Genomic DNA, 21,905 nt, shown 5'->3' with positions numbered 1-21,905 from the left:
TAAGGGAGGAGGTGTGGGCGCAAGTCCGGCTAGGAACCCTCCAAACACAAGGGATGAACTCAGATTTCTCCAGTTTCCTAATTTCCCCTCCCCCCACCTTGTCTCAGTCAAATCCCTCGAACTCAGCACCGCCCTCCTAACCTGCAATCTTCTTCCTGACCTCTCCGCCCCCACCCCACTCCGGCCTATCACCCTCACCTTGACCTCCTTCCACCTATCACATCTCCATCGCCCCTCCCCCAAGTCCCTCCTCCCTACCTTTTATCTTAGCCTGCTGGACACACTTTCTGCCAGAAACGTCGAATCTCCTGTTCCTTGGATGCTGCCTGACCTGCTGCGCTTTTCCAGCAACACATTTTCAGCCAATTCTGTATCCAGACATCTAAATTTCCTTGAATCCCATTTCTCCTGACCTTCTGAATGAGCCTACCACGGGGAATCTTATCAAATGCCTTGCTGAAGTCCATATACACCACATCCACAGCTTGACCCTCAACCTGCCCCTCACAAAGCCGTGTTGACTGCATTTAATCAAGCCATGCCCTTCCAGATGGTCATAAATCCTATCCCTCAGAATCCTTTCTAACACCTTGCAGACGACAGACGTGAGACGGACTGGTCTGTAGTTGCCGAGGATTTCCCTATTTCCTTTCTTGAAGAGAGGAATTACATTTGCTTCTCTCCAGTCCTCAGGTACGACTCCAGTGGAGAGTGAGGATGCAAAGATCTTCGCAAGTGGCGAAGCAATTGCATTTCTCGTTTCCCAAAGCAGCGAGGACAAATCTGGTCCGGGCCTGGCGACTTGTCAATCTTAATGTTTGACAAAATTTTCAGCACATCAGCTTCCTCTATCTCTATCCATTCCAGCATACACACCTGCTCTTCAAAGGTTTCATTCACTACAAAGTTCATTTCTTTCGTAAAGACAGAAGCAAAAAACTCATTTAGGTTTCCCCTACCTCCTCAGACTCCACACACAAGTTCCCTATGCTATCCCTGATCGGCCCTACTCTTTCTTTGACCATTCTCTTATTCCTCACATAAGTGTAAAATGCCTTTGTGTTCTCCCTAATCCGTTCTGCCAAGAAAGCTAAAGGCAATGCTGGCCTTTATGCCTCGAGGACTGGGGTACGAGGATATAGATGTTATGCTGCAGTTATTAAAACCCTGGTTAGACCCCACTTGGAACACTGTGAGCAGACATGAGCAACATATCTGAGGGAGGGCATATTGGCCTTGAAAGGAGTACCACAGGTTGATAAGAATGATGCCTGAGGTTATGTTATGAGGACAGATTATACAAATTAGGCCTGTTTTCTCTAAAATTTAGAAGGATAAGGAGTGATCTGATTGAAATCTTCAAGGACTAACAGAAAAAAGACAGGGTAAATAAAGATAAATTTTGTCCATTGATTGGGGGATCCTAGAACCAGGGGGTATAGTCTGAGAATTAAGGTGAAACAGTGCAGGAGAGATGTTAGCAGTCACTTCTACATATAAATGGAAATCTCTTCCAGACTGCAGTAGATGCTGGATCAGCTGTTAATTTTATTGTAAGATAAAACCTAACATTTTATTTCAAATCAGGGATTGACAATTTTTTTTAAGGAAAGGACCAAAGGCATATCTATGGTGCCAGGTCACAGATCAGCCATGATCTCATTGAATGATGGAATGGGCTCAAGGGGCTGAATGGCCTCCTCCTGTTTCTTTGTTCCTATACTGTCACACAGCTTCTGGGAGGATGTTGTTGTGTACAAACTGTCTGTTGTTCTTCTTACCACAGTGACAACATTTCCAAAACACATACACGGCTCTAAAGTGTTTCTCTATGTCCGCCACACCTGTACAAAATGCCGATGCTTTCTCCTTCCTGACTGCACACCACTGGGCTACACACTTCTGCCGGATCCAGGCAGGGTTGTAAAGTCATATGGCACAGAAGAGGCCTTTCGGCCCATTGAGTCTGTGCCTACCTATCTACAAGATCCCCACTTTCCCACAATAGGCCCGCAGCCTTGAACATTGTAACATTTCAAATGCTCATCCAAGTTCTTTTTAAAAGTGGTGAGGTTTCCTGCTTCAGTCTTGAAGAAGGCTTAAACCCAAAACGTTGACTTCTCCACTTCCTGATGCGGCCTGGCCTGTTGTCTTCTTCCAGCCTCCTGCCTGTCTACTTTCAACTACTCTCCGAGACAGGGAAGTCCAGGCCTACCCCATTCTCTGGGGGAATCAAGCTGTTATCTCAAATCCCATCTAAAATTCCTGCCTTTCACTTTAAACTTACACCCTCTTGTTATTGACCTATTGACTAAGGGTACAGCTGCTTTTTATTCACCCTGTCCTTGCCCGTCATAATCATATACACTTCAGTTAGGTCTCCCTTTAACTTCCTGTGCTCCAAAGAAAACAGCCTAAGTTTATCCAGCCTCTCTTCATAGTTAAACGGATCCATCTAAGGCAGCATCCTAGTGAATCAGCTTTGTCCACCCTCCAGTGTAATCGCATCCTTCTTATAGTGCAGAGACCAGAACTGCACATAGTACTCAAGCTGTGGCCTAACTAACGTTCTGTACAGCTCCAACGTTACCTCCCTGCTCTTAATACCTAGCTTCCACTGATAATGACAAGTGTCCCATACTCCTCTTAACTCCTGAATTAACCTGTCCTGCCACTTTTAGGGATTTGTGGACAAGCGGCCCATAATTCCTCTGTTCCTCTGAGCTTCCTAGTGTCCAGTCATTCATTGAGTACTCCCTTGTCTTGTTCTGTTTTTCAAAGTGCATCACCTCACACCTATCGGGATTCAATGCTATCTGCCTCTGATCTTCCCCAATGACCAACCCATTTATAGAAAAGATTTACGAAGATGTTTCCTGGGGTGGGGGAGTCCAGAACTAGAGGCCATAGGTTTAGGGTGAGAGGGGAAAGATATAAAAGAGACCTAAGGGGCAACTTTTTCACACAGAGGGTGGTACGTGTATGGAATGAGCTGCCAGAGGATGTGATGGAGGCTGGTACAATTGCAACATTTAAAAGGCATCTGGATGGGTATATGAATAGGAAGGGTTTGGAGGGATATGGACCGGGTGCTGGCAGGTGGGACTAGATTGGGTTGGGATATCTGGTCAGCATGGACAAGTTGGACTGAAGGGTCTGTTTCCGTGCTGTACATCTCTATGACTCTATGTTGCCAGGGTTGGAGGGTTTGAGCTATAAAATCATGTAAAACTCCATTATCTCACTTTTTAGATTAGAATCAATCTAAACATCAGGTCACAGACAGTGAACACAGGGGGCCAACACCTTCAACATATTGTCTAGTTATCACCATTGTTAGCAGCTAACCTGAGAATGCAACTTTTTAAAAAAAAAAGGTTTTGTGATTTACACATGAAAGAAGTGAAACTATCACAGTATTCGAACAGATGAAAGGCTTAACAGACAATCAATTTTTCAATGTATAATTTCAGTTCCATCACACTGCAAATTTTTGTATAAATTCTGTTAAGATTGAGCCCTTCACAATCACTTGATGAAGGAGCGTCGCTCCGAAAGCTAGTGTGCTTCCAATTAAACCTGTTGGATTATAACCTAGTGTTGTGTGATTTTTAACTTTGTACACCCCAGTCCAACACCGGCATCTCCAAACCACAACATTTAAAAGGCATCTAGATGGGTCTATGAATAGGAAGAGTTTAGAGGGATATGGGCCAAATGCTGGCAGATGGGACTAGATTAGTTTGGGATATCTGGTCAGCATGGATGAATTGGACTGAAGGGTCTGTTTCTGTGCTGTACATCTCTAAGACTCTATATCCTCCTGTAAGCTAACACCATCCTCCTCACTGTTAACCATCCAGCCAGTCATTGTGTCATCTACAAAATTATGTACCATTATCTCCCCACCTTCTCAGCAGTTTCTTTATATATTAATCACAAACAATAAGGGTGCCAGTGGGGTATGGAACAATAGGATTCCACGAGTATGGCTATGTCCAGCTGTTACTTGACTAGCCTGTGAGACAGCTTTGCTAATTCTGGCACAGGGTCCATCCCTCACAATGTCAGTTTGGAGGGCCCCATGGGGTGTCCTCTCTCCAGAGGATTGTGGGTATTTCTGTGGCACATGGCTGTATTGCTGGGTCCTTTCCGAGGGCAAACACAGGGAGGGGCTGACTTCTTACCTTAAAGTGCACTAATAAACCAGATTATGTGCATGTTTTTCACTGTGATCTCTCTCTGTGCATTCACTAGGTGTCTTGGTGGGGGTGGGGTTCTGCCTGCTGGGTTTCACTAGGTGCTAGATGAATACAGTTACGTTAATCTTGCCCTGTGCTCTCTCTGCGTGTATACAGTCTGTATCCCTGACATTGCTGTGTTTCTCTGGGTGCTAGATGAATGCAGTCACATTAGTATTGCCCTGTGGTCTCTTTGTGTGTGTCAACCAGGTGCCAGATGAATGCAATTACATTAGTATTGCCTTGTGGTCTTTCTGTGTATATTGATGACATGTCCTGGTGCTGGCCTGACATTGCTCTGTTTCTCTGGGTGCTAGATGAATGCAGTACCATCAGTATTGCCCTGTGCTCTCTCTCTCTCTCTCTCTCTCTGTACAGTCTGTGTCCCTGGGTCAGCCTGACATTGCTCTGTTTCTCTGGGTGCTTGGTGAATGCAGTACCATCAGTATTGTCCTGTGCTCTCTCTCGCTCTCTCTGTGCGTGTATGTGTGTGTGTACAGTATGTGTCCCTGGATCAGCCTGACATTGTTGCTGTGTTTCTCTGGGTGCTAGGTGAATGCAGTACCATCAGTATTGCCCTGTGCCCTGTGCTCTCTCTCTCTCTCTCTGTCCCTGGGTTAGCCTGACATTGTTGTTGTGTTTCTCTGGGTGCTAGGTGAATGCAGTACCATCAGTATTGCCCTGTGCCCTATGCTCTGTCTCTCTCTGTGTCCCTGGGTCAGCCTGACATTGCTGTGTTTCTCTGGGTGCTAGGTGAATGCAGTACCATCAGTATTGCCCTGTGCTCTCTCTCTCTCTGTGTCCCTGGGTTAGCCTGACATTGCTGTTGTGTTTCTCTGGGTGCTAGGTGAATGCAGTACCATCAGTATTGCCCTGTGCCCTGTGCTCTCTCTCTCTCTGTGTCCCTGGGTCAGCCTGACATTGCTGTTGTGTTTCTCTGGGTGCTAGGTGAATGCAGTACCATCAGTATTGCCCTCTTCCCTGTGCTCTGTCTCTCTCTGTGTCCCTGGGTCAGCCTGACATTGCTGTGTTTCTCTGGGTGCTAGGTGAATGCAGTACCATCAGTATTGCCCTCTTCCCTGTGCTCTGTCTCTCTCTGTGTCCCTGGGTCAGCCTGACATTGTTGTTGTGTTTCTCTGGGTTTGAGGGAGGGGTTAGTTTGGGGCGGGGCGGGACGGCCTTGTCGATCCTTTGTCATTGTTGGCGAGTGCGATCCGAGTGAGTCAGTCGGCGGGCGGCCCCGGACCCAGGGACACACAGACACACGGAGAGAGTGAGCGAGCAGACCGAGCCTACAGCACGGGGTAAGAGTCTGGGGCAACAGGGAGGGCAAACTCCACACAGCGGACCTTTCCGAGCTCAGAGTAAACTCCCCCAGCAAGGGGGGAGGTGTGATCCTGCTTTGGGAAACCAGGGGAGTGCCTGTGCACCTGGTTATAACTGCATATGGGATTTTGTTCTCTTAAAGCCTGGGAGTCTCTGGACCCAGTTATTACTGGGTGTGGGATCCTGCTGTGTAAAAATGGCAGTCCCTGTTGTCCGTGATTGCCTATTTCTGGGTAAGACAGCTATCTGCTTGTAGTTATTTTGGGTCACTGAATCAGAACCACCCGTGAACAAACTGCGGGAGTGTTATCCCAGTCTCCAAAGAGGCTGTTTCAGTCAGACCTTGTGCACTAAAGTGGGCTTTGTCAGTTGGAGCAGTGTTTTGACCCATTGTTGGTATAATGTGGTCGGGAACACTGAGACAGTATATAGGGCTGTTATGTCTGACTGTGAAGATAAAGTCCAATATTCCAAACAGTATGGGTGTGCACACATCCTGGGATATTAAAACTGGAAAATATGTTGGTGAAGATAACAAGCCAGTTACTGTGCTGATAATCCGGCATTCAGCCTGTCTAAGATAGCAATCAAACCACACTTCCCCAGCATTCAGTCCTGGGAAATTCTGACCTCATCTCCCCACCCCACACCAGCTCCCTCAAATCTAAATGCTGCATTGAATATCAGATTGATAAAAGGGGCAACAGGGTACTTACAAGAGTGGAACTAGGCAGATTGGGAAGTGTAGAGAGCCTTATTCTGTATCTAACCCCATGCAGTCCATGTCCTGGGAGTTTGTTGATAACAGCGTGGAGAAAGCTTTACTCTATGTCTAACATCATGCTGTCCCTGTCCTGGGAGTGTTTGTCGGGGACAGTGTACAGGGAACTTTACTCTGTATTTAAGCCTGTGTTGTCCCTGTCCTGGGAGGTGCAGAGGGAGTTAGTGTGGCTGGATGAGGTCGTTGAAGTGTGCTCCTTTGTTATCTGTCTGACCTCTGCTCCAGGATTTTCCTGTTGTCCTAACTGGAGAGGTGTTGATATAGCAGGTGGGGCTTTCAGACTTGGTTCTGTGCACTGTGCAGCCTGATGACAGCTGGTGGTGTTCACCAACAGTCTCGAAAGAAGCTGTGTGGGCCTTATTGGATAAGGCCCTGAACTGGAGTAAGGTGCCTGTGTGTTTGTGGCCTTTGGGGTAGAAACATTGCAAGTTCAGCGATCGCAGTGACTGTTGGAAGCCTTCCCCTGATAAATGCTTGTTTTGGCAGTGACGTTCTGTGAGCAGGGTGTCATGTTTTTGTTGGATTTTCTTTGGTGGATCATGACACATGCTGGACAATCGAAGAATAGAACCCAGATCCTTGAAATGAAGAGGTTATGTGGATAGATGGGTGAACGGAGATCATATCCAGTTTGTAGGGTTAGGGAGACTCATGAGAATTGATGTCAGAACTGGACGATAACTTGTGTTGGTCTTTTCACACTCTGGGAACATCCGGTTAGGGGAGTTGATGGGTTAAGCCAAGATTTGGGTTACTGAGGAGGGGGAGTTTGTGTGTAACAACACGGTGTGTTATCATTCCCCTCACGTTCTGTTTCTGCAGCCTACTCTCAATCCTCCTGTTTGAATGTCTAAATGTATGAGAGCTGTAGTCAGTGATGTGTGCTGTAAATCTCTATCCCCAGCACCCAATCATGTCTGAACTTGACCTTATATTAACCATACTGACCTATTGTGACTGGATACAGTGTCTCAGGCTGCACAGTCACTCTCTCCACCCTTTGGGAAGGGTGATTAAAACAGCCCTTTGCCAACAGGCTCACTGTGGGAGAGTTTACATTGTCCTCCACTCTGTCCAATAAATACTTCACCATCTGAAAGCTGGAGAGAGAGAGTGAACGAGGCACAGACACACTGCTCCTCACTGATACACTCCCTCCCTCCTGCTCTGGGATGGCTGGAATGCTTGGAATGGCTTTGTGTTTGGGAGAGACAGTTAAAGGGACGCCCAGAGAATTCTGTGAACCAATTGCCTTTCTCAAGTAGGCCGAGAAGTTGGGAGCAGGTATCGGCAGTGTGATTTCAGTGAGATGTCCTCTACCCACCCCCGACATTGTTCACCCTCAGCATTGCCTGGCTGTGATCACAAACATGCTGCCATCTTGGATTGTGTATGCTGCCTTTGGTAATGGAGGTGAGCTCATCTCGAGACACTGCCTGAGGCCCTGTCTACATCCACTGGGCCTTGTTTAAACAAGGACCTGGGGATTACTGAGGAGGAAGCTGCCAGTCTGCCCCTGCATGGCTCCAGGCATTAGTATTTTACAAGAAAAGCTTCAGGAATTTGAATCCATGGAAATAATCCCAAGAGCTATAATGGTGGCAGGCACAGAGAGAGACTGGGAGAGAGGGAGAACAGTACACAGCCTAGTAGCAGCACGAGGGGGTATGAGCAACAGTAAGAGGGACTGAATGAAGGGGTGGCACGGTGGCTCAGTGGTTAGCACTGCTGCCTCACAGGACCATGGACCCGGGTTCGATTCCAGCCTCGGGGCGACTGTCTGTGTGGAGTTTGCACATTCTCCCCGTGTCTGTGTGGGATTCCTCCGGGTGCTCCGGTTTCCTCCCACAGTCCAAAGATGTGCAGGTTAGCTAAATTATCCATAGTTGTTAGTCAGAGGGGGGTGGGTTACTCTTCAGAGGGTCAGTGTGGACTTGTTGGGCTGAAGGGCCTGTTTCCACTCTGTAGGGAATCTAATCTAATCATCCACTGAGGCGGGTTTACCTGGGAACTGCAGGCTAATTCCACAGTGAACTGTGTGTGAGAAGGTGACTGAGCCCACTGCTAGTGCTGTGATTCCATCACTCCACCCAACTGCTGTGCCCAAGTTCAGAAGGAGAGGAAGAGGATGAGCTGGTTAGCGAAAATTGGCCTCACACACCAAGTGACAAGGGGGGGCTGTCCGTGTTTAGTTGTTAGGGGGTTAGTGAAAGGTTTGTCTAACGTCACTAAGTCAGCAAAGCGAAAGTGATGACTGCTGATGCTGGAGATTAGAGTGGTGCTGGAAATTCCTGATGAAGGATCATTGCCTGAAACGTCGATTTTCCTGCTCCTCAGATGCTGCCTGACCTGCTGTGCTTTTCCAGCACCTCTCTAATGTAGTCACTAAGTCAGCACTCATGCAGACACCAACCTGTATTTTATAAATTCATTGACCACTTCCACTATCATAGGGGTCTTTTACCAGGAAGCTGGGATCTTGTACAGATCAGCGATTGAACGAGTAGTGGTTGTTCTGGCTAAATAGAGACTTCCTCCCAAGTTATTTCAACCTGTTTTACAGAGTGTTCTGGTTTGAGCATTTGTCAAGTCGGCCCAACAAGCAGAAATGGTCAGGGCTGTTGAGCAGACCCACAGGAAGCAATTGAGAAAGTGTGTCACAGGCTGGCGTTGTGGAGCTAAATAGTCTTTGTCAGATTGTCAAAATGGAGCTTGTGGAATCTGTGTAAATTTCTGTTTAGACAAGGCCCAAGTCAGGAACTCTCCACTTCCCTGGATGGGGGCAGCTCCCATTCAAGACCGTTAAGAAGTTTGACACCATCCAAGATAAAGCACCAATTCACTCCCTCCACCACCGACACCCAGTAGCTGCAGTGTCTACTGTCTCCAAGATACACTGCAGACATTCACCCAAAACCCTCAGGCAGCACCTTCCAAATACCTGCCATTGTTTCCATCTGGAAGGACAAGGACAGCACATATATGGGAACACCGTCCCCTGTAAGTTCCCCTCCCAATCACTCACCATCCTACCTTGGAAATATATCGCCATTCCTTTCCTGTCGCTGGGTCAGGATCCTGGCATTCCCTCCCTAAGGGCATTGTGAATGTGCTGACAGCACGTGACTATAAGATAGAGGGACAGAATTAGGCCATTCACCCATCAGGTCTTCACCATTCAATCCTGGCTCATATGTTTCTCAACCCTATTCTCCCACAACCCTTGATCCCCTTACAAATCAAGAACCGATCTGTCTGTCTTGAAAACACTCAGTGACATGGCCTCCACATCCTTCTATGGCCATGAGTTCCACAGATTCACCACTCTTTGGCTGCAGGAGTTCCTCCTCATCTCAGTTCTAAAGGGCCATCCCATCAAGGCTTTGCCCCTCAGGTCCTCTGCTCTCCTACTCGTGGAAACATCATCTTCATGTCCACTCTATCCAGGCCTCTCAGTATTCTGTAAGTTTCAATCAGATTCCCCCCTCACTCATCTTTTTAACTCCATGGAGTACACGCTCAGAGTGCTCAACTGCTCCTCACATGACAAGCCCTTCATCCTCAGGATCAATCTTGTGAATTTCCTCTGAATCCCCTCCAAGGCCTGCACATCCTTCCTTAGATACAGGGCCCAAACCTGCTCGCCATATTCCGAATGCAGTCTGACCAGAGCCTTGTACAGCCTCAGCAGTACATCCCTGCTCTTGTATTCTAGTCCCCTCGAAATGAACGCTAACATTGCATTTACCTTCCTAACTGCAGACTGACCTTAAGAGAGTCCTGAACTCTGGTTCCCAAGTCCCTTTGTACTTCACATCTCCAAAACCTTCCACTGTTTAGAAAATTGTCTGCATCACTATTCTTCCCATTACCTCCCGGTTTCCCATCCTGCATTCCAGCTGCCACCGCTTGGTCCACTCTGCCAGCCTATTGGGTGTTGCTTGGAGCCAGGATCAGCCCTCAGTTGAGTTAGTCACTCAGGCTCACAGAACGGATTAATGATGGTTAGTGGACTGCAGTGATTCAAGAAGGCAACAGTTCACCCCCTCAGCTAGGGACAGGCTAGCCCAACTGCTCCCCGGATGCTGCCTGAACTGCTGTGCTCTTCCAGCACCACTAATCCAGAATCTGGTTTCCAGCATCTGCTGTCATTGTTTTTAGCTAACCCAATTGCTAAAGAATTAAAAAAAAAACCTCTTGTCTGTGCGTAAAATGATTAAAACTCCACAGAGTGACATTAAGCAAGCTTTCCAGATGTCATCCAGTTCTTTTGTGGAGGAGGGAACATTAAACAGAATGTGAGAGGGGCTGAGGTGGGCCAGGAGTCTGGGAGATAAATGGGAGAGTGGGGATGGGGCTTGGGGGGATGGTAACTGGGAAGGCGATAGGTGGATGCAGGTGGAGGGGGGATGATGGTGATAGTTTGGAGAGGAGGGTGGAGTGGATAGGTGGGAAGGAAGATTGACAGGTGGGACAAGTCAAGAGGAGGGCACTGCCGAGTTGGAAGGTTGGATCTGGGATGAGGTGGGGGGAGGGGAGATAGGAAAACTGGTGAAGTTGATGTTGATGCAGTGTGGTTGGAGGATCCCCAGGTGGAAGATGCGGCATCTTTCCTCCAGTAGTCAAGTGGGTTGGGAATGGCGATGGAGGAGGCCCAGGACTTGGATGTCCTTGGTGGAGTGGGAGTGGGAGGGGGAGTTGAAGTGGTCAGCCACAGGGCGGTGGAGTTGTTTGGTGTGTGTGTCCCAGAGATGTTCCCTGAAACACTCCGTGAGTTGGTGTTGGTGTCCTGTCACTCCAGTCTACAGAAGTCCACATTAAGAACAATGATGTTAACCCAGAGACCCAGGTAATGTTCTGGGGATGTGGGTTCAAGCCCCATCACTGCAGAAGGTGGAATTTGAATTCAATAAAATAAATTTCTAATTCAGAACCTAATGTCAATCGTGAAACTGTTTTTGATTATTGGAAAAATCCATTTGGTTCAATAATGTTGAATAAATCATTGCAGATGCTGGGATCTGTACTGAAAACAAAAAATGCTGGAGATCACAGTGGGTCTCGGTGCATCCATGGAGAGGGAGCAAGATCACATTTCGAGTCTAGATGACTCTTCATCATCATCGATCTCCAGCATTTTTTGTTTGGTTCACTAATGTCCTTCAGGGAAGGCAATCTGCCATCCTTACCTGGTCTGGCCTACATGTGACTCCAGACCCACAGCAATGGGGTTGACTGTTAACCCCAAATAGGGCTGAGAATAAATTCTGGCCGAGCGAGCGACATCCATGTCTTGTGGATGAATTTTAAAAGCCTTGGAAATGAGGAATTGGAGAGGAGAAAGTGTGGGATGTCTAATGGAAGTGTTCAACATTAGGAAAGTGTTCAGGAGGTTAACGGATGTTTCTGTAGGTTCCTGATTTGAATATTTTGGATGTCGAAAATCCGGGGAATGTTTGTGTACAGCGGGTTATTAGAGTCCGCGTTCTCCCAGTGCTCGTTCATAGCTGAGCCAGTAGAGGAGATCTCTTGGAGAAGCAGTGTGAAGGTTGGAGAGGAATGAGGGAGCTGGTAATGGCAGTATTGTGGTAGGTGCACAGAGCAGTGGAGGGGTGTTGGGGGGGGGGGGGAACTGAATGGCTTCTTTCTGTGTGCTAACATCTCCGATTGTATCTTGGCGGGGTCTGCTCCACTCGGTGTCACAGCCTCTGTGTTGGAGCTGCCCCCTGTTTACTCATGCTCTGAAAACCTTCCCTTGTGTTGTTCGCTGGTGACTGGTGCTGGGTTCCCGTGCCAGCTGTGTCCTGGCCAAGTGCCCACTGCTGAGATCGAGGCAGTGGGAGTTACAGGCGTGTGAGAGGGGACCTGACTCCAGCCAATGTGGTGGACACAATCCTAGCACCATTCTCGGAGGCTGGACTCTTGTGCTGTTTTGATCTTTTTAAATGTGTCTGATGTCTGAAAGCAGCTCCTTTGTCTTGAGCTGTGGGTGGGCAACGATAGATCACTGGAGAGGCGTTACTGCTGGTATTTGAGGGTCGATGGAATCAGTATTGTTGGGCATTGAATCTGTAAGAGGCAAGATGGCAGTCCTTCCTGTGTGCGGCTTCTCGATGGCCTGGAATTAGCACAGAAAACAATGAGAGGGAGATCTTATTGAAACCTATACAAATTCTAACAGGACTAGACAAGTAAGATGCAGGAAGGATGTTCCCAATGGTGGGACAGCCAGGGGTCCTTAAAGATAAGGGGTGACCCTTTAGGACTGAGATATTGCAGAGGCTGGAAATCTGGAACACCCTGGAGTCTCCCAGCAGGTCTGACAGTGTCTATGGAGAGGGAGACAGAGTCAGGTGTGTATGGCTCTTCAGCTATCTCTCTCTCTCTCTCTGCACAGGCTGCCAGACCTGCTGAGTTTCTCCAGCATTCTCTGCCTATCTTGGTTGAGTGATTTTGTTTTTGAAGGATTTCTCAGTGGAATAATCGTGTGTTCTTAGGTGTTGAGACCTCTTTGAACCTCCGCTGTTTCTATCTTTTCACGATTGAGAAGGAAGTCGATAATACTTGCTGTCTGACCCTTCCTGTTTGCCTTCCATTACAACCCAGTTGCCAGAGTTTTACCTGTTCCTGTCATCAGTAATACACATCATAAAATACTCCCGCAGAGAAGAAGGTGACCCTGAGGCAGCCCTCACAAAGAGTAATGCAAGGACTGAGGCCAGAGGGGGCTGTGATAATAAGCTACAGGACAGTGTCCAAGGAGAGATCACTGTGTTGAATTGTCTTGAATTGAATTTATTGTCACGTGTACCGAGGCACGGTGAAAAGCTTTGTTTTGCAACCAAATTTAGCGACAAAAACAAAAAACAGATACAGGTGAATGTTGGGAGTTTGTGAGCCCATTCAGGATTCTAACAACAGTAGGTAGAAACTGTTGTGAATCCGGCTGGTGTGTGTTCAGGCTTCTGTACCTTCTCCCCGATGGTAGATGTTGTAGGAAAACATTGCCAGGGTGGGATGGATCTTGGTGAATGCTGGGAGCCTTTCCTTGTCAGCAGGCCTAGTAGGTGGAGTCTATAGATGGGAGGTTGGTCTTTGTGATTGTCCGGGCCAAGTTCACTTTCTGTAACCGTCTCTGATCTTGACTGGTACAGTTGCCATACCAGGTAGTGACACATCAGACAGAATGCTCTCGATGGTGCACCGATAAAAGTTGACAAGGGTATTTGCCATCATGCCAAATTTCCTCAGCTGCCTGAGGAAGAAGAGACATTATTGGGCCTTTGTAACCAGTGCATCCACATGAAGAGTCCAAGAAAGCTTGTTGTGGATGACCACTTCCAGGAGCTTGATACTCTCCACTTGTTCCACCTCTGTGCTGTTAATGTGTGTGTGTGTGTGGGGGGGGGGCCTGAGTAACATCCCACCGAAAGTCAATAATGAATTCCTTGGTTTTGCCGGTGTTGAGAGCTGGGTTGTTCTCAGTGCACCATTTTTCCAGGTCTTCCACCTCCTGTCTGTAGTCTGTTTGTCACCAGCTGAGATTCGACTGACTTTGGTGGTGTCATCAGTAAACGTGGCATTAATAAATGGCATTGGTCTGGTATTTGGCGACGCAGTCATGGGTATACATCGCGTACAATAGCGGACTGAGTACGCACCCTGGGGGGGGCTCCAGTGTTGAGTGTTAGTGAGGATGAAATATTGTCCCCTGATTGTGGTCTGTGGGTCAGGAAACTGAGGATCCAGTTGCAGAGAGTGGGGCTTAGTCCAAGATCACTAAGTTTAGAAATCAGTCTCGAGGGGTAATAGTGACTGAACTGTAGTCAATGAGTAGGATTCCTATGTAGCTGTTCTTGGTGTCAAGATGTTCTAGGGAGAAGTGAAGGGCATCTGATATGGCGTCTGATGTGGGCCTCTTGGTCCGACAGGCAAATTGGAATGGGTCAAGAGTAGTGGGAAGGCTGGAGTTGATTAATGCCATGACCAGCCTTTCAAAGCACTTCATGGCCACTGAGGTTAGGGCCACTGGGCGGTAGTCATTGGGACATGCTGCATGAGCCTCCTTATGTACAGGGATGATGTTGGCCTTTTGAAACAGGCAGGGACAGTGGTTTGCTGCAGGGAGAGGTTGAAGATGTCCGAGAAGTCCTCTGCCAGTTGATCTGCGCATGCTCTGAGTGCACGGCCTGGTACTCCGTCTGGTCCCATTGCTTTCCTTGGATTCACACGAAGGAAAACTGATCTGACCTCTGATGCAGTGACCATACAATGTCAGCCATATGGGCTGGGTGGCACGGTGGCTCAGTGGTTAGCATTGCTGCCTCACAGTGCCAGGGTCCCAGGTTCGATTCCAGCCTCGGGTGACTGTCTGTGTGGAGTTTGTACATTCTCCCCATGTCTGTGTGGGTTTCCTCCCACAGTCCATAGATGTGCAGGAGAGGTGAATTGGCCATGCTAAATTACAGGTTAGGTGCATTAGTCATGGGAATTGTAGAGTAATAGGGTAGGGGAATGGGTATGGGTGGGATACTCTTCGGAGGTCCAGTGTGGAGTTGTTGGGCCAAATGGCCTATTTCCACACTTTATAGGCTAGAGAACTTAGAATCCCTAGAGACTCAGATGAAAGGAGGCCAGGGTGAGTATTGAAAGCACAGTAATCGATGCAGCTTTATACAAGACTGTCAGCGCTATAGGGTTGGCTTAGGTTAAACAGGATTTTAATGTAACAGACTGACAAACAACCATGGGCTAGAGAACTCTCCGATGTGAGAGAGCAGGCAATCATTAGCCTGGAGCATGGGTTCACTCAAGGGTGTATCCCAACACCATGACAACAGGCTGTAACCTAAACCACTCACTGTACACACCAAACCTGAGAGAATCCACACAGAAAGGCAGACAGTTCCCAGTCAGTTGGGTACGGGATGTGAGGAGAGGGAGGGGGCAGGGGACCTATACACCGAACAGACGGAATCAGAGAGGGAGAGGTGACCCTGGGCACGGTTACTGTACACAGGACAAGACAGGGAGTGTCTACCCCCGTGAACACAGTGGGGTCATGCGTGTATGCATTATCGGGGTGGGGCCGGTGCACGGGGTCGGGGTGGGGCCCTTACCCGGGGTCGGGGTGGGGCCCGTGCCTGGGTTCGGGGAGGGGCCTGGGGTCGGGGTGGGGCCCGTGCCCGGGGTCGGGGTGGGGCCCGTGCCCGGGGTCGGGGTGGGGCCTGGGGTCGGAGTGGGGCCTGTGCCCGGGGTCGGGGTGGGGCCTGGGGTCGGAGTGGGGCCTGTGCCCGGGGTCAGGGTGGGGCCTGGGGTCGGAGTGGGGCCTGTGCCCGGGGTCGGGGTGGGGCCTGGGGTCGGAGTGGGGCCTGTGCCCGGGGTCAGGGTGGGGCCTGGGGTCGGAGTGGGGCCTGGGGTCGGGGTGGGGCCCAGGCACAGGGTCAGGGTGGGGGTGGGGCCTGTACTCTGTGTTTGGAAGAAGCCTGTGTGTGTACACGGTGAGCTGATGTCTCTTGCCCTCTCCACAGAGTGAACAGGAACTAACAATGGGTGAATACGTTGAGAAACATGACACGTGTGGCACCATCTGCCTCAAGTACCTGCTGTTCATCTTCAACTTCTTCTTCTGGGTAAGTGGGAGAGTGTACGGCCCTGCTCTGAGCAGGGTGGGGCTGGAATGGAGGGGGGGGCTGCACTCTGACAGCTCACCAAGTGTAAAAGGAGACAGTGTGTGGTACAGGATGGAAGGCTGCCTGATGGGATAGGTGTTGTTTAATACCTGTTCGACACCGGGTACAGGCCCCAGCCCGACGCTGGGCACGGGCTGTCCTGGGAGTGTTTGATGCGGGGGGGGGTAGGGGTGGGGAGCAGTGTAGAGGGAGCTTTACTCTGTGTCTAACCCAGTGCTGTCCCTCTCCTGGGAATGTTTGATGGGACAGTGTAGAGGGAGCTTTACTCTGTATCCAGCAACGTCCCAGGGGTGTCGGTGATCTGAAGCTGAGGGGGCAGAAGGAAGCCATTGGTGTGAGGTTGGAGTGTACGTGTTGTCCCTGGGGATGGTGGAGTTTCTCTCTATGTTATGGTTATTAGTGCTGGATTAAAGCTGATATAACTCACTGCCTGCTCCAGACTCCCTGGGGATTTCTGCTGTGCTCGGAGCATCTGAACAGTAGTGACTCCACGTGCCCTCATGGTCTCCCTGACTGTGTGTCCTCTCCTGTAGCTGGCTGGTGGTGTGGTGATGGCGGTTGGGATCTGGACCCTGGTTGAGAAGAGTGACTATATCAGCCTGCTGTCCTCCAGTACCTACGCTGCAACTGCCTACATCCTGGTGGTGGCTGGGGTTATCGTCATGCTGACTGGGATCCTCGGCTGCTGTGCAACCTTTAAGGAGAGGAGGAGCCTACTGAGAGTGGTAGAGTAACCAGCTGCACTCTGACCTTTAACCTCATCTTGGCTGTGTGTGTGTGCGCATGTGGGTGTGGGTGTGGGGGGGTGTGTGTGTGTGTGCGCGCGCGCGCGCGTGCGTGTGGTGGGTGTGTGTGTCTGTGTCTGTGTCTGTGTGTGTGTGTGTGTGTGTGTGCGCGCGCGCGCATGGGGGGTGTGTGTGTGTGTCTGTGTGTGTGTGTGTGTGTTCACTGCTTTGTGCTAACAGGTCTGTCCTAATTTGAAATGCTGTTTGTTCTCTGACTAACCTTCCTGGTCAGGTGATCCTTCAGGCCCATTTTAACATAAAATCAGACAAATTACCAGCAGGAAGCTGTGATTCAGACCCTCGCTGTGACTCCCCCATTCCATTCTGAAGTGCTTTCAATCCCACTGTGCATTAAGGTCCCTGATCCCTTGACACCCCATTGATCAGAACACCCACCTCGGCCAGCCTCTCATCTCCCCCTTCCCCTCTTCCCCCTTCCCCTCCGTCAGCCTCTCCCTTGTCTGGTCATTCCCCCTTGTCTAACATTGATGGGAAAGCTGCTTATTGTGAAACTGTCCCCCACCCAGTTTCTCGATTTCCCCTGTAAGAGATACATCCTCTCAGTGTTCACTCTGTCCAAACTCCCAGCCCCCTCACGGCAGCCTGCTGTCATATTGCCTGTGGGTACCCCCTCCTCCCATAAAGGGGACAGTACAGCACTGTCAGACAGGTAAACCCAATGCTTCGGGAGAGTCTGACCTGTTTGTTTTTAATGGAGGGTCACAAACTGTGGAGATGAGGGTCTGGGTTTGAACACAGCTCAGCGTATTGCTGGGAATGATTGGTGAGTACACAGCGTTACTAACGACAGAATTACTGCACACTGAGCTGCAGACTGACTGAGTCAGTGAAACAGCCTCCTACTGCTGCCCTGTTACTGGGTGGAGGCCGGATATTAATCACTCCTCCTTTACTCACTGTCTGTTGGATTAGCGACAGTTAACCCATTTCCTCCCACTTCCCGTAGTTCCTTGTACTCCAGGGAATTATACAGTACCTGTAATATCAATCACGGAAAACATCATTTCTCAATTACTGTAAACTCTCATCTCCCGAGTTATCCTATTTTCTCAGTTACTACACCCCATCGATTCACAATTAGATTTTCAATTAACGCACCCTGCCGATTGTCAAATCCTGTACGCTGGAGGGGCACGGTTACTATGGCTACGGTATATTGTAGCAGAAAGTGAGGGCTGGCATCAGGAATTCCTGAGGAAGGGCTTATGCCTGAAACGTCGATGCTGCCTGACACATCGTGCTTTCCCAGCACCACACTCTCAACTACAGTATGTTGTAGTTTCATGTTTACTGTACACTGTAACCTGAGTCTCTCAGTTGCTGTACACTAGTTTCTTGGTTACAGGCGATAGTAGTTTGTGCTGCGGTACAGTAGCCTTGGTTACAGGAGATTGTAGTTTGTGCTGTGGTACAGTAGCCTTGGTTACAGGAGATTGTAGTTTGTGCTGCGGTACAGTAGCCTTGGTTACAGGAGATAGTAGTTTGTGCTGTGGTACAGTAGCCTTGGTTACAGGAGATTGTAGTTTGTGCTGTGGTACAGTAGCCTTGGTTACAGGAGATTGTAGTTTGTGCTGCGGTACAGTAGCCTTGGTTACAGGAGATTGTAGTTTGTGCTGCGGTACAGTAGCCTTGGTTACAGGAGATAGTAGTTTGTGCTGCGGTACAGTAGCCTTGGTTACAGGAGATTGTAGTTTGTGCTGCGGTACAGTAGCCTTGGTTACAGGAGATAGTAGTTTGTGCTGTGGTACAGTAGCCTTGGTTACAGGAGATAGTAGTTTGTGCTGTGGTACAGTAGCCTTGGTTACAGGAGATTGTAGTTTGTGCTGTGGTACAGTAGCCTTGGTTACAGGAGATAGTAGTTTGTGCTTTGGTACAGTAGCCTTGGTTACAGGAGATTGTAGTTTGTGCTGCGGTACAGTAGCCTTGGTTACAGGAGATAGTAGTTTGTGCTGCGGTACAGTAGCCTTGGTTACAGGAGATTGTAGTTTGTGCTGCGGTACAGTAGCCTTGGTTACAGGAGATAGTAGTTTGTGCTGTGGTACAGTAGCCTTGGTTACAGGAGATTGTAGTTTGTGCTGCGGTACAGTAGCCTTGGTTACAGGCGATAGTAGTTTGTGCTGCGGTACAGTAGCCTTGGTTACAGGAGATTGTAGTTTGTGCTGTGGTACAGTAGCCTTGGTTACAGGAGATTGTAGTTTGTGCTGCGGTACAGTAGCCTTGGTTACAGGAGATAGTAGTTTGTGCTGTGGTACAGTAGCCTTGGTTACAGGAGATTGTAGTTTGTGCTGTGGTACAGTAGCCTTGGTTACAGGAGATTGTAGTTTGTGCTGCGGTACAGTAGCCTTGGTTACAGGAGATTGTAGTTTGTGCTGCGGTACAGTAGCCTTGGTTACAGGAGATAGTAGTTTGTGCTGCGGTACAGTAGCCTTGGTTACAGGAGATTGTAGTTTGTGCTGCGGTACAGTAGCCTTGGTTACAGGAGATAGTAGTTTGTGCTGTGGTACAGTAGCCTTGGTTACAGGAGATAGTAGTTTGTGCTGTGGTACAGTAGCCTTGGTTACAGGAGATTGTAGTTTGTGCTGTGGTACAGTAGCCTTGGTTACAGGAGATAGTAGTTTGTGCTTTGGTACAGTAGCCTTGGTTACAGTAGATGATATTTTCTTAGTTATATACTGTCATCTCAGAAAACATATGGTTGCTGCCCACCAGGTTCTCTGTTACAGGACACTGTAGATTCTCATGTAAATATATTAGTTCCTGTACACTGTGGTTTTTCTGCAGTTATAGTACGTTGTAATTTATTGATGACAGCCGTGAGTTTTTTGCTTACCACGAGTACTTGGTAGTTTTACACTGACTACAATGCCCTTAAATATGTCTGAACCATTAGCTTGGGGACGAGGTGACAGAAATTGTCAGAGTGTTTGCTGTCTGCCTGACAGTAACCTGTTTGTCCAGCTGCCTGACCCACATGGGATGTCACTGACTGACTGACTGTGCGGTTACGTCTCCATGCTCAGTGCATGCTCCCCCTTCCCCACCAGCTCCCAGCGTTTCCTAACCAGCCCGGGCTGAGGAAGCAGGCTGAGACATCTCACACTGACAGTGCGGGGAGGAGGTAGGAGACTGCAGGATTCCCAGGGACAGGAAGCGCCCCCCCCCGCCTGCAGTTTGTTGGTACGGTCCCGGCTATATGAACAGATCCAATCTCAGATAGGAACCTGGCTGATGGATCAGTTTGTGTGTTTTTGTTGAAATGAACCGGTCTCCCGTTGGAAGTTCAGTGCACGATGCGTCAGATTTTATTCTGACATGAAATCAGAAGTTTATTCACAAAGAAAGTGAAGGTAAAATAGGATACACCAAACTATGTCACTTTGGGGACGGATTCATGGTAAAAATATAATCCCATCACTCCTAAAACGCTCCTTTATCAATGGAAAGGAAAAGCAGCAGCTTCTGGAAAGTTCCTACAAGCTCACCTTTGGGAATCCCCACAAGCAGCACTCCTACAGGACACTCACCCTATCCCCAACACTGCAGTGGGTTACGTCAGTGGGAGGCTGGGATAGTACAGCAGGCCAGACATCAGCTGAGGGTCAGGGGGGTCCACACTTTGGACTGAAACCCTTCATCTGGACTGGGGAGGGGGAGGGAGCCCAGGCGTATATAGAGGGAGAGGGGTGGGGCTGTGGTGTGCTGGTAATGCACGTGGGGGAGGGTGGGCGCATTGTGATTGGTCAGTGGGAGGGGTGGAGTGTTTAGATAAGTAGGAATATAGACAAGTAAGGTTAGGTCAGGAAGGCGAGGAGAAGGGTGGTGCTGGACATGGGATAAGTTTGGGGGTGGAGAAATGTTGAAGCTGGTGAAATCAATATTGACGCCATTGTGCTGTAAGCTCCCCAGTTGAAATATCAGGTGTTATTCCTCCAGTTTATGTATGGCCTCAATCTGCCATTGGAGGAGGCCAAAGATGGACATGTCGCTGGGAGTGGGAGGGGCAATTAAAATGGATGGCAACTGGAAAGTCAGGTTGGTTGATGCATGCAGAGCACAGATGCTCCACGAGCCAGTCCCCGAGTCTGCATTCGGTTTCACTGATATAGAGGAGACCACATGAGGAACAATAAATGCTGTGCTTTTCCAGCTTCACATCTATTGACATCAGTCCTTGCTGTCTCCAAGTCACTGCAGTACATTAAGTTATTCATGACTTCAATTCATAGATTGAGATTGTGGAGAGCTTCCTCTCAGCTTTGCATAGCCTCTTCAGGGTTTTATCCCAACACTACTGGCCTGGTAGTAACCCTTCACTCTAAGGTAGGCTAGTTTCACTAGGCCCTTCCCTTCTCAGAACCATTGGCCGATGAAGCCACCTTCTTGAGAATTCATCAGACAGCTCAAAACTCAAAGAAAGACAACAAAACCTCTCAAAGCGATGGGCATTTCCCCAAGACTTAAAAATGCTTTAGATATTCTCAGCTTGGCACTAAAAACCAAAAATATACATGAGGAATAATTAATAAACCCTAGGCTGCAATAACTGCTTTAAGAGAAATCACTATGCCTACGGAAAAACTTGTAACTGATTTACTAAAATCAAATAAGCACAAAATAAAACAGACCTACCACAAAGCTGGAACCATGACCTCAGGAGACTGGGATTGTGCTCAGGACCTGTGTCTGTTACAGGAGACTGGGATTGTGCTCAGGACCTGTGTCTGTTACAGGAGACTGGGATTGTGCTCAGGACCTGTGTCTGTTACAGGAGACTGGGATTGTGCTCAGGGCCTGTGTCTGTTACAGGAGACTGGGATTGTGTTCAGGGCCTGTATCTGTTACAGGAGACTGGGATTGTGTTCAGGGCCTGTGTCTGTTACAGGAGACTGGGATTGTGCTCCGGGCCTGTGTCTGTTACAGGAGACTGGGATTGTGTTCAGGGCCTGTGTCTGTTACAGGAGACTGGGATTGTGTTCAGGGCCTGTATCTGTTACAGGAGACTGGGATCGTGCTCAGGGCCTGTATCTGTTACAGGAGACTGGGATTGTGCTCCGGGCCT

At 48.9% G+C, this 21,905-nt stretch overlaps 1 protein-coding gene across 1 annotated transcript in view; it reads left to right on the top strand.

Annotated features, from left to right (window-relative positions):
- The first annotated feature begins 5,415 nt into the window (after positions 1-5,415).
- Positions 5,416-21,905, top strand: part of LOC132824346 (CD151 antigen-like) — a 28,073-nt gene continuing 11,583 nt past the window's right edge. The window contains exons 1-3 of the mRNA XM_060838706.1: positions 5,416-5,545; positions 15,879-15,980; positions 16,574-16,765. Of these exons, the coding sequence (XP_060694689.1) occupies positions 15,897-15,980; positions 16,574-16,765 (276 nt within the window). The 5' untranslated portion in view covers positions 5,416-5,545; positions 15,879-15,896. The remainder of the gene's footprint in view (positions 5,546-15,878; positions 15,981-16,573; positions 16,766-21,905) is intronic.

Source organism: Hemiscyllium ocellatum, chromosome 18 (assembly GCF_020745735.1).
Source record: "Hemiscyllium ocellatum isolate sHemOce1 chromosome 18, sHemOce1.pat.X.cur, whole genome shotgun sequence".
NCBI lineage: Eukaryota > Metazoa > Chordata > Chondrichthyes > Orectolobiformes > Hemiscylliidae > Hemiscyllium > Hemiscyllium ocellatum.
Note: the sequence above shows the minus strand (reverse complement) of the source record. Positions and strands in the feature narration are given on the sequence as shown.